The sequence below is a fragment of the Microcaecilia unicolor genome, chromosome 2 (genome assembly GCF_901765095.1).
Source record: "Microcaecilia unicolor chromosome 2, aMicUni1.1, whole genome shotgun sequence".
Classification (NCBI taxonomy): Eukaryota; Metazoa; Chordata; class Amphibia; order Gymnophiona; family Siphonopidae; genus Microcaecilia; species Microcaecilia unicolor.
In genome coordinates this window covers 368,762,835-368,777,664 of record NC_044032.1, presented here as the reverse complement: position 1 = coordinate 368,777,664, position 14,830 = coordinate 368,762,835, and the positions used below count along the sequence as shown (strand labels likewise).

Here is a 14,830-nt window from a genome sequence, read left to right as displayed (position 1 = left end):
GGGCTGCCAAGCCTTTGCCACCGCCATAGTTAACTGTTCGAGTTGCGATGCCGAAAAGGTCTGGCCTACTGAAAGCGTGTCCTCCGCCATCTTGCTTTCCAGAGTGGGCGCTTTAATCTTGTCTTTTTCTTTTTTCCCCATTCGCAGCGCCATTCCAGGGGGAGATTGTTTAAGATATTTGTCCATACAGATATACTTCGCCCGATTTCGGTCTCCGGATTTATACTTTGCAGTAGTTTATATAGATTTAGGAGCGAGGGCTCTCAAGCTGCAGCAGAACACGCCTGTTCAGCTCATCGCGTCACGTGATCTCCCCAGCAGCATGGTTTTTAGTTTCAGTTTTCATTAGCTATGTGTGTGGAAGCTTTTTTGCTTGGAAATAAAAAAAAAAATATGGTCTTTCTTAATCTACAGCAGCCCTCACTGGTTCACATTCACATAACCAAACTTGAGTTTTCAATTTAGGTTTCAGCCAAAACCAAGAAGCTTTCAGACAGTCTTGTTGGCTGTTTCAGTTCAGACTGATAAAAAGCGGTTTAGGTTAGTCTCTATGGTTCAAACTCGAACAATGTACAATGTCACAAGGAAACAGCTGTTTATCTGTTAAATGGCAGCTGTAAGCCTCCAGTGTCAAGATGAAAATGGTAATGGAATTGAAAAATGTGTGAGATAAATACAAAGGAATCTTGCACGTAAAGAATGGAACCAAACTTAGCTGTCCTTAGATGGCAACTTCAGTAATTGGGAAGCGAAGCCACTGTCAAGCAGACTTCTATGGTTTATGCTCTGATCATGGCTGGACAGATTTGGATGGGATGGAATGGGGCTTCGATGACAGCTTCAATAGTTGGAGAACAACGCCAATGTCGGGCAGACTTCTACAGTCTGTACCCTGAAAACAGCAAGGACAAATCAAGATCAAATATGCATATGAAAAATCACATCATACCTTATGCTATAAATTTATCTTGTTGGGCAGACTGTATGGACCACACAGGTCTTTTTCTGCTGTCATCTACTATGTTACTTTGGGGCTCATTTTTGAAAGAGAAAAACCTCCAAAAAAGTGTCAAAAAGCAGAATTTGGACGTATTTCTTCTCAACACATCCAAATCGGTATTTTCAAAACCTATTTTGAGGACGTTTATCTACACAATTCATCTGCAATGCATCCAAATAACAAGGGGGCATGTTGGGGGGGGGGGGGGATTAATGTGGGCTTAGGGCATTCCTAACACTTGGACGTTTTATAGCCATATTAGAATAAACAGGGCTAAAACTTCAATGTTTTGATTTAGACCTGTTTTTAGAACGAGTAAGGCACAAAAAGGTGCCCTAAATGACCACTGTAGAGATGCCTCCTCCTTACTCCCCCACTGACCCCTTCCCACCCTTCAAAGATGTGAATAAAAATAATACCAGTTTCTATGACAGTTTCAGATGTTATAGCCAGTTCTATTAGAGTAGCAAGCAGGTCCCTGGAGTAGTGTAGTGGTCAGTGCAGGGCACTGTACAGAAGGGGACCTTGGCCCATATCTCACTCTGCCTGTCACACTTGTGATGGAAAGTGTGAGCCTTCCCAAACTGACCAAAAACCTACTGTACCCACATACCAGGGGTGTAGCTAGGTGGGGCCACAGGGGCATGGACCCCCACAGATTTAGCCCTGGCCCCCTCTACTTTTGACCCCCCCCCCCCCCCGCCACCTACAGTCCCCTGCCACTTTCGATCCTCCCCCGCCACCAGGTACCTTTGCTGGTGGTCTCCGGCGCCTTCACTGATCTGTTTCTGTGAGTACTGACGCCTGACATCCTGCGTGCATGTAACGTGCAGGACGTGCATGCAGGACGTGAGGAGTCAGGACTCACAGAAACAGATCAGCGAAGGCGCCGGAGACCGGCGCTGAAGACTTCAGCTGGCAGGGGTTGGGGACCCCTGCCAGCAAAAGTACCTGACGGCGGCGGCAGCAGCAAAGGGGGAGGGGCAGCAGGGGGGGTCAGTGGTTGGGGGAGGTGGGCTAAATTGTGCCCCCCACCTCAAGCTCTGGGGCCCCCTCCCACCAAGGTCCAGCTACATACAGGTGACCTTCACCCATAAGGGCTATTGTAATGGTGTATAGTTGGGGGCGGTGTGATTTAGAGGGCCCAACAGACAAAGGGGTAATGGTGAGATGCGTATTAAGCCCATTTAAGGCATAGGCAAAGTAGGCACATGCCTAGGGCCCAAACGTTTTGGGAGGCTGTCAGATGTGCGCAGGATTCAAGAGGCGGGGGACTGCCAACTATCTGGATTTTTTCAGGATTCTAAAAATTCGTAAACTACCTGTCTCAAAACCAGAAAGATGGCTGTATGTGGATATTTTTCAGAGTTTAGTCCACTATAGCTCTCTATTTGCCAATGGGAAAGCTTCTAGTCACAGGAAGGAGGGGCTGAGCTGCAAGGCCTGTGGGGGAAGCTGACCTCTGCACAGGATTTTTGGAGTAATTAGGGAAAACCGGTGACTGTTCTGGGGAGGAGGGGGGAGATTGATGAAAAGGTGTAGGACTGAAGAATGTCCTACACCTCTAAAAGAGAACTTGAAAATGCATGTATTGATGGATGTCTCTGTTGGGGACAGTTTCATATAAACAAAGATTCCCTTTGAAAATCTGGGTTTGGACAGAGTTTAGTGAAGATAAATGTTCAGCCCAGGGCATTTATCCTGTTGAATATCAAATTACTTAGGCAAATTCTTTTGAACACTGTCTAATGCTGCCTCCACTCTGCCTGTATTCTTTCAGAAGCACCAAAAAATGCTAAAATATTTAATTTTGGTTTTCTATTTGTGAACTTTTTTCCACTTTGTACATTTATATCTTGGATACAATGCTTAAATCTCACTCGTTCGGGCAGTCCACCCTTGGAATGGCCAGTCCTGTTTTTGAACTTATATCCCTAGTCAGTGATCTATTTATAGTCTCTGATACCACCAATTGAAATCAGCTCTTCGAATCCTATAATGTACCAGGATAGTATTGCAGAAATCCAGAACTGGCTCAGAATTTCCATTCTAGATCTGGGTAATTTGGCAGGTCATCTTTCCCTCTGAAGCCTCTCCATTCAAAGCATGTGCTTGCATAGTCCCCTTGCTCATTCACAAACTATTACTGCTATCATATCCGCAGCTAGGCTCTGTACTTCTCCCTGCTACTTCTGGAAAGGTGAAATAGTGGGGGGTGAAGGGATCCAGACTGGCTCAATTTGTCTCTTTTTAATGGAGCTATATGGTAATCCTAGGGGGAGCACAAATATGTTTACCTAGGGCCCAATATATTGTTACTCCGGCCCTGGATGTGTACTGGGAGCTTTTATATGAAGTCCACAGCAGTACCCCATTGCTTTCCTGGGATGTCTGTGTGGCCACTCTACTAAGATTACGGGCTCCTCCTATATATCCCAATGACTTGATTGTGTGTTTTGCACTTGGACTTTTTTTTCTCCAAAAACAGACTAAAACGATAAATGTACAGAGCGCAAAACCATCTAGTATGTGGCACTACAAAATATTTGTAATTATTTTGGGAGGGTGTTTGTCAGGAAACAAAACAAGTATTTCTGCACTAAACAGTTAATATGTATTAACTGCTTAGCACAGGATTACCGCATGAGCGCCTTTTTATAGAATTGCTCTCTAAATTCACAGTTGAAGCACAACATGACACATACATACAAAAATGGTGGCAGTAAGTGCTCATGCGGTAATTTTATAAATGGCTGCGAGTTAATCGCAACATTAGCACAAGGCCATTAATACATAAAATAGAAAGTTGTCCATTTTATGGCTACAGTAAAAATGGTCTTAGCTTGCGGGAAGACCCGTGTAAGAGTGCGCTAAGGCCAGTTTTTGCTGCAGCTTAGTAAAAGGATCACTTAGCTGGTTAGCACGTATCTTCAGCATTAACTAGGTACCCCAAAACTCTGGTAACACCAAATAGCTGCCTTAAATCCAGCTGGAAAATTCTGTATCAGGATCCGCTAGATTAGGGATAATTTCCGGTTGCAAGCCTAACCAGTTAAACATGTCTGAAAATTTGCCTTAAGACAATTACTCTATTGCCCAGAAGACAACGGGCCTCTTTTACAAAGAAATGCTAGTGATTCTTGTGCAGTAAATGAGAAGAAGCCCATTCAAATCCTATGGGCTTCCTCTCATTTGCCACACAGGAATCGCAACAGCGGCTTTGTCAAAGAAGCCCAAAGAGTGCAATATTAAAAACTCAACAATATAGAATATATGTGACCATCTCTGAAAAAGGGGAAATAAAGTCACCAGAAACAAAAAATGAGGGATTTAACGAATTCTATTAGAGCAATTTGTAATACAACAGTCCAAACCCCATCTTTTTACATGAAAACAATAACAAAAAATGTAGAGAAGTTCAAACACGCAACTTCTTCAGGCTGCTTATGGGCCCATGATACACACACACACAAAAAAAAAAATCAGCCGTTCTCAATATTTTGGATTTGATACTTACAGGCTCATTTTCGAAAGAGAAGGATGCCCATCTTTCGACACAAATCGGAAGATGGGCGTCCTTCTCACAGGGTCGCCCAAATCGGTATAATCGAAAGCCGATTCTGGGCATCCCCAACTGCTTTCAGTCACGGGGACGGCCAAAGTTCACAGAAGCGTGTCGGAGGCGTAGCAAAGGAGGGACTTGGGTGTGCCTAACACATGGACATCCTCGACCCATAATGGAAAAAAAAAGTGCGTCCATGACGAGCACTTTGATGACTTTACCTGGTCCTGTTTTTTTTTTTTTTTCACAAACAAGACACAAAAAGGTTGCCGAACTGACCAGATGACCACCGGAGAGAATCGGGGATGACCTCCCCTTACTCCCCCCCCCCCCCCAGTGGTCACTAACCCCCTCCCACCCTAAAAAAACATCTTTAAAATATTTTTTTGTCAGCCTCAGGTCCATCACAGCAGTATGCAGGTCCCTGGAGCAGTTTTAGTGGGTGCAGTGCACTTCAGGCAGGCGGACCCAGCCCCCCCCCCCACCTGTTACACTTGTGGTGGTAAATGTGAGCCCTCCAAACCCCACCAGAAACCCACTGTACCCACATCTAGGTGCCCTTCACCCGTAAGGGCTATGGTAGTGGTGTACAGTTGTGGGTAGGGGGATTTGGGGGGCTCAGCACACAAGGTAAGGGAGCTATGTACCTGGGAGCTTTTTCTGAAGTCCACTGCAGTGCCCCCTAGGGTGCCCGGTTGGTGTCCTGACATGTCAGGGGGACCAGTGCACTACGAATGCTGGCTCCTCCCACGACGAAAGGGCTTGGATTTGGTCGTTTCTGAGATGGGCGTCCTCAGTTTCCATTATCGCCGAAAATCAGAAATGACCAAGTCTAGGGACGACCATCTCTAAGGACAACCTAAATTTCAAGATTTGGGCGTCCCCGACAGTATTATTGAAACGAAAGATGGACGTCCGTCTTGTTTTGATAATATGGGTTTCCCCGCCCCTCCACCGGGATGTTTTGTGAGGACGTCCTCAGCAAAACCTGGGCGTCCCTTTCGATTATGCCCGTCCACGTCACCTTTTCTCAGAGATGGTCATATATACATGAAGGTTTCTTGTCATGGTGAAGAAAAAAACAAAGATAGCTCTATGAACTTCAAAATGAATAAGTCTAAATAAAATTCAGTTTCTCCTTCAGCCTGGTACATTCATAAAGCACAAAGGGGTATGTTTACTAAGGTGCGTTAGCGTTTTTAACGTGCCTGTAAATTTAAGGTACGTTAAACGCTAACACACCTATACATTTCCATGGGTGCGTTAGCGTTTAACATGCATAAACCATTTATGTGTGTTAAAAATGCTGATGTGCCCATAGCGCCACTTAGTAAACATAGGCGACGATACACATAAAAATGTTTAGATCTTTGAAGGTACAGTTATGCCTTCCTACTTTTTTGGAGCAATGGCTTAAGCAGCTGGGCATAATTAAATCCAAATAAACAAATAAATGCCAGAGATACAGAGGTGTGCTGATAGAATGTAGAGTTCCACAGAACATGCTTAAATTGTAGTAAAATACAAGAACACAAATTAATTATTATATATACTATATTTATACATGAAATAAAGTTGAAATGCACTGGTATACAGTTTATGCATAAAAAAAACATCTATTATGTATATAAGATCAAATAGTTAAATATAGAAAACAAGGTCTGCCAAGACAGGAAAAGTACTCAACAGTAGTGCATTCATAAAAAGTCAGAAATGTCATAACAAGGTTTATTCAATCAGAACTATAATTAAGAAAATACACTTGAAAGAGTTAATATAATGCAATTTAATTTCACACTATATGCTGAACTAAAGATCTGTAAATGGTTCAAGAACAAAACAGGATTTGCAATCTGGTTTATCTTAATATCAATTACAAAATGTTTTCAGCGTTCTTAAGAGTACTGCTACAGTTGATAGCTAGAAATATGAAAAAAAAAAAACCTTTGGTTTAATTCAGAAAATAATACAAAGTATTGCACTGTAAAAAAAAAAAAAAAAAAAGAAGAAAAACCAACAAAAAAACAAACGTTCCCAACATGGTTCCAAAAAAAACCAGCTTAGAAAAATTTCATGTCACTGTAATGAGGAAAGGATGGGAAAGCATATGTACAACTGAAAAACAATTCTAATTAGTTTTATACGGAATGAGGGGCCCTTTTACTAAGCTGCAGTGCAAGGGGCCTTGCACTAGCAGCAGCAGCCATTTTTGCTGCACACCAGGGCCCTTTTACCACAGTGGGTAAAAAGGCCAAAAGAAAAAAAAGAAACGGCCGTATGGTAAGTTAACCCTTGCTGAGCGGCCATTTCAGGGGGGGGGGGGGGGGGGGGGGAGAGCACTTACCGCCACCTACTGAGGTGACGGTAAAGGCTCCTGCACTAACCCTGAGGTAACCAGGTAGCGCATGGCATTGCCCGATTACTGATGGATAATTCCCGTGCTAGAAAATCAGACTTGAATTTTTGTAGCACTGTAAATGGCGCCCGTTGGGGGTTGGGCTGGTGGTGGTTCCGGGCTGCTGTGCGGCAACACTTTAGTAAAAGGGCCCCTGAATGTGTAGTTTTCTTTCACATGAACAAATGTTTACCAGCCAAGTGGATCGCTGTTCGTTACCACATAAGAGAGGAAGATGAAGTGAGCAGCTGAACTGACAGCAATTTTCCCACCATGTCTAGTTTACAAAAAGGGAAATCCTGAAGGCTAAGACATTACTGATCTTGAATTTGCCAGGGATATTTCCTCAAGCAGTTACTGCTGAATCTGTATCTGTGACACTCAGGTGTATCTAAACACAGAAGTCTACTCAATATTACTGTTGCTGATACAGTGAGATGCCAAAGTTTGAATATCTACACTAAGTTCTCTTCTTATAGCTAAGTTCATCCAAGCAAGACAGGTACTAATGTAAAGCTGTTTACGAGTAGAAAGCATATAGTGAGAGAAAGAGAGTACGAAACTGAAAACTTCAAGAATGCACTGCAACACGGAACTGTAAAATAAAATACATACTAATCAGCTTTATACCTTACATAAAATGTTAGCTGGCATATCAATTAAGTTAGAAACAATGAGCTACATGTAGTAAATCACAATTTTTGCTAGTTTCCTTTAACATACTGCCAAACTATGTGCCTACCATTCTACTTAAGAGAGACAGAGATTTAGGAATTCCAAGATTTTCATGCATGCATAATATTCAGAACTCACATAATGGTTGAGTCAAAATCAGAACTTTTTGCTTGAATGGGCACTTGATTGCACATAATCTTTGCTTCCTTACAATTACCACAGAGGTTTTGTAACTACTAAGCATTTATTAGTGCAGTTAATATGGGTTAACTACTCAGCCATGTTGCAAACATGCCTCAAATTCATTCAGCACTAGAGTACTGCTTTTGTGGCGTGCTCTTTTTGTCATAGCTCAAACTAAGTCTCGGAACCACTGCATTATTAGGTAAAGGACACACCTACTGTAGGCCTTGTTCTTTGACAGAACTAGGGGGAAACAAGATGAGACAGTCTATTCCTTAGTCAGGTACTTTGGAAGATTCTGAAATATAAGTATTGGTGTATACCAATATACACCCACAAATACACACACACATATATTTAAGTTCATTTTTTTTTTTTTTAAATAAATATGAAGAGATGTATACATCTTTACATGGTACTGGAATTCCTGGTCTCTGTTCAAATCTCTTACAAAAGGTGGCAACATTTTAAATTGGAAAAGCAGGAACTTAAAACCGGATGTTCAGAAAGACAAAATAAAATTACCTAGCTTTATTTTTTTTTTAAAGGTTTAAACATAAATATAGTTGCAACTTGATCTTCAGTTGGCAATGATTGTCAGAGCTGCGATAGCTATTCCATAAGACCTAATCACATACAAACAAAAAAAAAGTACTATACATCATAAAACAAAATTATTTTTGCCATAGGGAAATATTTTCCCTCAAATCTTTGGCCTCCCATTCTACTAAGAATCCTATATGCAAAAGTAGTCTTTCCTCTGCATGCTATTCATTCAAGTTAGATGTGCACCCACTTTCAAAATACATCCGTTAGCACGCTTTAATAAAAGGACCTCTAAATGTACAGATATCTGTAGATATCATCAGGCATTAAAGAATGTGGCAGTTTCATATTCTTCATAATATTTCAGCTCTCACCATACTGTAGATAGCACATTCCAGTCTATAAATATTCATCCATGTGCCTGTGTAAGAAATATGCATTATCTACAAATGTATACAGCATGCCTGTAGTACCTATCTTCACTCCAAGAGTCACTGTGGCAGAAAGCTCAGTCTCAAAGAGTCAAATGTTAATTTAGATCTTACAATCCTGTACTCCATTTAAAAATCGTGCTATTTTAATGTATAATAGAGTACACATTGAATATTGCTGTTCTATGCACTGAGGGCATAATTCTATAAAAGTGCCAAGATTTAAGCATCAGAAATACGTGAACATGATCCAAATACTGGAATATACAGGCATATGTGTGCATAAATGTCCATATTCTGGCTACAAGCTATTCTATAAATGATGCCTAAACATGAGGGTGCATAGTTTGCAGGGGCGTTCATACAGGCAGAATCTGGGAAGCATGTACATTTCCATGCAGAGATTATAGAATAGCACAGTAGTTCCCAAACCTGGTCCTGGAGGCACCCCAGCAAGTCAGGTTTTCAGGATATCAGCAATGAATATTCATGAGACAGATTTGCATGCATTGCCTCTACTGCATGCAAATCTCTCTCAAGAATATTCATTGTGGATATCCTGAAAACCTGACTGGCTGGGGTGCCTCCAGGACCAGGTTTGGGAACCACTGGAATTGTATAATCTTTTGCAATTTAGGCATATGACTGGTCTAAGTGATTGCACTTTAACTGACATGTTATATTGGTATTCTATAATGAAAAGTATGTGTGTACTTTTCTTTAAAGAATAGGCTACAAGTTGGCACCATCTTATAGAACTGTTCTCTGAATGCACAGTTGAAGCACAAATGTGACACACGCAGTTATAAGCCCACTTTATGCTATTAACAGTTCTAAGTTACAGAATTTGAGCTATTAACAGGTACTAATATTGAAAGTTATCATAAAGGATCGCAGAGAAGATAGGACCAAAGTAGTACAGCGTTATAATAACATGATAATTAGGGTGGAGATCAAAAGCCACCTTGTACTTATCCATCTTTCTTTAGTACCTGATGGTCTGGTAGCCTCAAGTGGTATTTTAATCCATTAACTTGAATGGATAATGAGCAATAGGAAATTCTAAATCTTTCAATTTCAGGCTTGCTGCTTACCAGTACTTTCAGTTATGATATAGGATATAATAAAATATGCATATGTATATATAGTTAAATGAAACATAGTATTATAGTATTGCAATGCTATTTTTCTGAATACAATGTATGAACTGTTCTTCAGCAAATTAAATGATGGTTTGAAGAAAATTTATGACCATCACTGGACACAGATTTCCTAGGGCACAATTTATCTACTTCCCTATCATCATTAAATAAAATCTAATGTAACTGTAAATACATTTTAACTCCACTTCTGCAAATTAGGCAGCTTCTAGCTTGAATTGTTTGTCTTCAACTTTAGATCAATCTGCAAAATTATCTGTCACTTTAGAAAAAAATTTAAACAGCTGGGAATGTGTTATCAAATACAAAACTGAAGGAGAAAGTACTATAGCCTGATTAATGGCAAGCAACCAACCTGAAGGTCTGAAAATAAAGAAATTACATGAAGAAAATAAACATGCATATCAAATAAAGTGTATGTATACAGCACAAATACTACTTCTAACATCTTAAACTGCATAGGTAAAATTAAAACAAAAATGCAATGTGCAATACTGTGAACCCTTAAAGCACCATGATAAGTCTTTTTAAAAGTCTATCACTTGATCCCCAACATTACTATCAATATCTATCAAGCCAGTGTGCTTTCAAAAAAAAAAAAAAATTTTGATATCCAGTCAGAAGTTTACTTTGAAACAGAGACAATATGTTCTCCAGGTCTCAGTGTCTGTGGTTAGGAGGCGTGAAGTGAGTTGAGAATACACTTATTTTTGTTTTGTCTCTAAGATAATCTCTTCTTTTCATCCAAAGTGCTCACTTTATCAAATAGAAGCGATCATTCTATTAGAATCTGATAAACTACTCAAAATAATTCACCACTTAGCACACCAAAATAATTGAGTCAGAAACAAAACTGAAGCTGAATTTGGGAAATAAACAGGCAGTTAACCCCCTCCCCCCCTCCCCGAAAAATAAAAATAAAAATAAACAAACAAACCTTATCCTTCAAACATTAATTAGTCTTTGACCACTACCACTTGAATCCCAGTGGTACAACTGACATACAGGGCTAGTTTTTCTTCACTAAATCTCTGATTTAGACAAATATTTACTCAGTTAAGCTTAATCTGCTTTTTAACCAGACTATAATTTTACACTAAATCAGCAGGCCACAAACCATTATGTCCCTTAGCAATGCTTACTAAACAAGGGACACACATTAGGTTAATAAATTTAGTATCACATAGTAAAGGCAGCAGAGAGGTGTCCACCTAAATCAACAAGTCAAACTGATACAGTAGTTTAAGATAAAAAGCAAAACTTGGCTACAATAACTTTACATAATATGCAGCTGCAATTAAAAACTAAACATTTTAAACCTCACCATGAAGGTGCTTTCACTCATTCCTGCCCCTTTGCTGCTTTCTCAAGGTAGTACACATTTACCAAATGACGATTTAGATGTTTACTGTATTCTCCTTCTTTTCTAAAAGTACGATCACAAAATATACACATAAACCTCTGCATAGTCACCCTGGATTTAACAGATTCTGGTACAGCAGCTTTACTTTCTACTATTTCAGGTATGGACTGAGCACTATTTAACCCAGAATCATCGCTTCTTTCTGAAATATTGTCACTTATGTCACTGCCATCATGGCTGTGGATTCCTTCATCCTCATCCATTTCCACAGATTCAGCCACTGCAGTATTACACTGGGGGTGCACAAATACTGCCTCTTTTGGATTCTGCTCACATTGCGTTTGTGTCATTTGTTCAGTAGGAGTGTCAGTATTAGGCTGATCTTCTATCAGCTTTTGATTTGCTATGTCCTTTATTTCAAACGATTTGTGCACAGAGTCTTTCTGATGATCTTCATAACCGAGGCCTTCCGGGCACCTATCTACCATCTCAAGAGTGTCCACTGGGCGACCATCAGGCACCTCCATGGGGTTCGCTGGGCACCCATCAGGCACCTCCATGGGATCTGCTAGGTACCCATCTTGCACCTCCGTAAGATCTGTCGTGCGCTCCTCAGGCACCTCCACAGCATCTGCTGGGTACCCATCAGGCGTATCCACAAGGTCTGCTGTGCTACCGTCAGGTGCCTCCATGGGGTCTGAGGGGTGCTTGTCAGGCACCTCCAAAAGGTCTGCTGTGTAACCATTAGGTGCCTCCATGGGGTTTGCGGGGTGCTCATCAGATGCCTCCACTGGGTCTGCAGGATGCTCGTCAGATGCCTCCACAAGCTCTGCCGTGCACCTGTCAGGTGCCTCTATGAGGTCTGCAGGGTGCTCATCAGGTGCCTCCACAGGGTCCGCTGGATGCTTATCAGGCACCTCCACGGGGTCTGCAGTGCACCTGTCAGGTGTCTCTACAGGGTTTGCGGGGTGCTCATCAGGTGCCTCCATGGGGTCCGCTGGGCAACCATCAGGCACCTCCATGGGGTTCGCAAGGTGCCCATCAGGCGCCTCCACTAGGCCCACTGGATGCCTTTCAGGCGCTTCTAGAACTTTTGGGATTTGCTCGCAAGGTACTGCACTGGAAAGTTCCTTGGGGCTGCTAGATAGACCCTGATACTCTGAAATGTAGCCAGTTTTAGTCTGATTGGTAATTTCTCTACTCTGCTCAACTTCGGCAGGCAACTCCTGACCTTTCACTTCCATCTCTACAGCTTCATGTATGGGCAGTTCATTCTTCTTGCTCCTACCTGCATTAACAACATGAGCAACATACTCTACTGTCATGGAAGCAACAGCAGTCGATTCTGACTCCTTGTGCCGATTATCATCAGAACAGTCAAGTATTCCATTACTGTCTTCCTTCACCATCACGGGTTTCTCAGGAATTAATTTCTCTTTGCCTTTTCCATAAGCAGCAAGTTTTTTCATTTTCTTCTTGTACTTGTTTCTTAAAACTTTCTTTTTCCTGCCTTTCTTAAGGCAGGACTTTTGCTTTTTGGATGCTTTACGTTTGATATGTTTCTTCTGTATTTCCTGACAATCCCTGGTTTTGTGTTCTAGCTTCATTTTCTTTTTTGTTACATGTTTGTCATCTGTGAAATCCTGCTTTACTGAAGTGGGTTCAATTTCAGCTTTTCTTTTGACACCTTTTCTTTTACTGAATTTAACTTTGCTTTTTTCAGTTCTCTCATCCACCACATTCTTGAGCTCAGGGGCTGCCTTTTGGCTTCTAGTTGTTACTTGACCCACACAAGCACCAGTGCTTGCTTTCTTATCTTTTGAGCTCTCTCTGTTCTCCGGTTTGACAGCTTTCTCCTTCTTTTCCTCTGCCTCGCCTTTAAACTTTTTGTGCTCTCTGTCCGATTTCTCACTGGTAGCAGAGTCTGAAAAATCTGTTTCACATTTTTTGGTCCGCAGTTTCACTTTGGAGACATCCATTGTGATGTCTGAGCAGTCAGGATGTCTAGATTTTATGTGGTACTGTAGGTTGCATTTCTTGGATGCAGCATAGTCACACACTGGGCAGAGGAACTGCCGTGGATTTACATGAAGCTCTACATGTTTTTTGAAGTTACTTCGGTCTGCCGTTTTGTAGTCACAATGTGGGCAGGTTAAGGGTTTAGGACCATTGTGAACCTGCCTTGCGTGACGAGTCACTTCATGCTGGTTTGCCGCCACATAGCTGCACTGTTCGCATTTAAATGGCTTCTCACCTAAGGAAACAGATAAATGTTAGTAAAGTGCCAAGCACTGATAACCCTATTACTGATCAATGAAAATACTGTACACACCACACACAGACAGATGTCATGCTTATTTGTTCAAGCTGCACAGCATGCAAATCACTCTAACAAAATTAAGTGTCATTTTATATCCGAGGATGATGCTCTTAAAAGGTTCATATATTTTACACATAATAAGGCAAAATTATTATCATATGTAAGAATACCTACCAGGACTGATCATTCAATAGTTATGTTAGTAAACTGAATCCATACCCAACTGGTCCATTGAATGCATTGTAGAGAAACAGAAATTAGAATTGATAAAAGTCTTCTTTCACATATCAGAAAAATTAAATTTACCTAGTCTCTGTATATTCAAAAAAGTTCTATCAAGTATGATCAAGAAAGAAAATTTCCAAATTATGTCATTTGAACTTCTTTCAAACAGTAATAAAGAAGGAAACATTAGTTATTTTCTTACCTGATAATTTTCTTTCCTTTAGTCCCAAAGTAATGATTAGTCCATACTTGTGGGTTAAGCCCATCTACCAGCAGGTGGAGATAGAGAGCAAATTAGTACTTTGTCACATAAGGCTGCTGTGCACTAGGTTCCATTCAGTATTCGGATAGCCAAGCAGTAAGAAGTTAATGGAGGAAAAGAAGTAGAACTCCTGCCTCTTTAACAAATTTTTATAAACTTTGAAGAACACTAACCATGTGCCTAAGAAACAAGAAAATCAACAAAACAGAAGGAGATGAGAAGGGTGGGATCTGGACGAATCCTCTGGGACTAAAGGAAAAATGATCAGGTAGGAACTAATTTTCCCTTCCTTAGTGTCTCCAAAGGATTAGTCCATATTTGTGGGATGTATAAAAGCAGTCCTCAAGTTGGGAGGGAACATGTTACCCTTCCACAAGAACAGAAGCTCCAAAAGGAAGCTTCTGCCCTAGCTGCCACATCTAGCAAGATGATGATTAGAAAATGTATACAATGTGGACTGTGGGCGCCCTACAAATTTCATCTACAGAAACAGTATGGGCCTCCGCAAAGGAAGCAGATAGCATCCTTGTAGAAAGAGCTTCAAGATGGAAGGAGTTCTTTTCCCTGCTAACAGATAGGCTGAAGAGATAGTATAATATACTTTAACCAACGAGCTATAGTCACTTTAGAAGTGCACAAACCCTTTTGGGTCCCAAGAGAAGAATGAAAAGATAAACTGAGTGCCTAAAATCATTAGTGACCTCTAAA

The 14,830-nt window shown here is 41.0% G+C and overlaps 1 protein-coding gene across 1 annotated transcript in view; it reads right to left on the bottom strand.

Moving 5' to 3' along the window:
• Window positions 1-9,574: 9,574 nt before the first annotated feature.
• REST (RE1 silencing transcription factor) overlaps window positions 9,575-14,830 on the bottom strand; it is a 40,738-nt gene continuing 35,482 nt past the window's right edge. Inside the window, exon 4 of the mRNA XM_030194560.1 lies at window positions 9,575-13,569. Coding sequence (XP_030050420.1) covers window positions 11,294-13,569 — 2,276 coding nt within the window. The 3' untranslated portion in view covers window positions 9,575-11,293. The remainder of the gene's footprint in view (window positions 13,570-14,830) is intronic.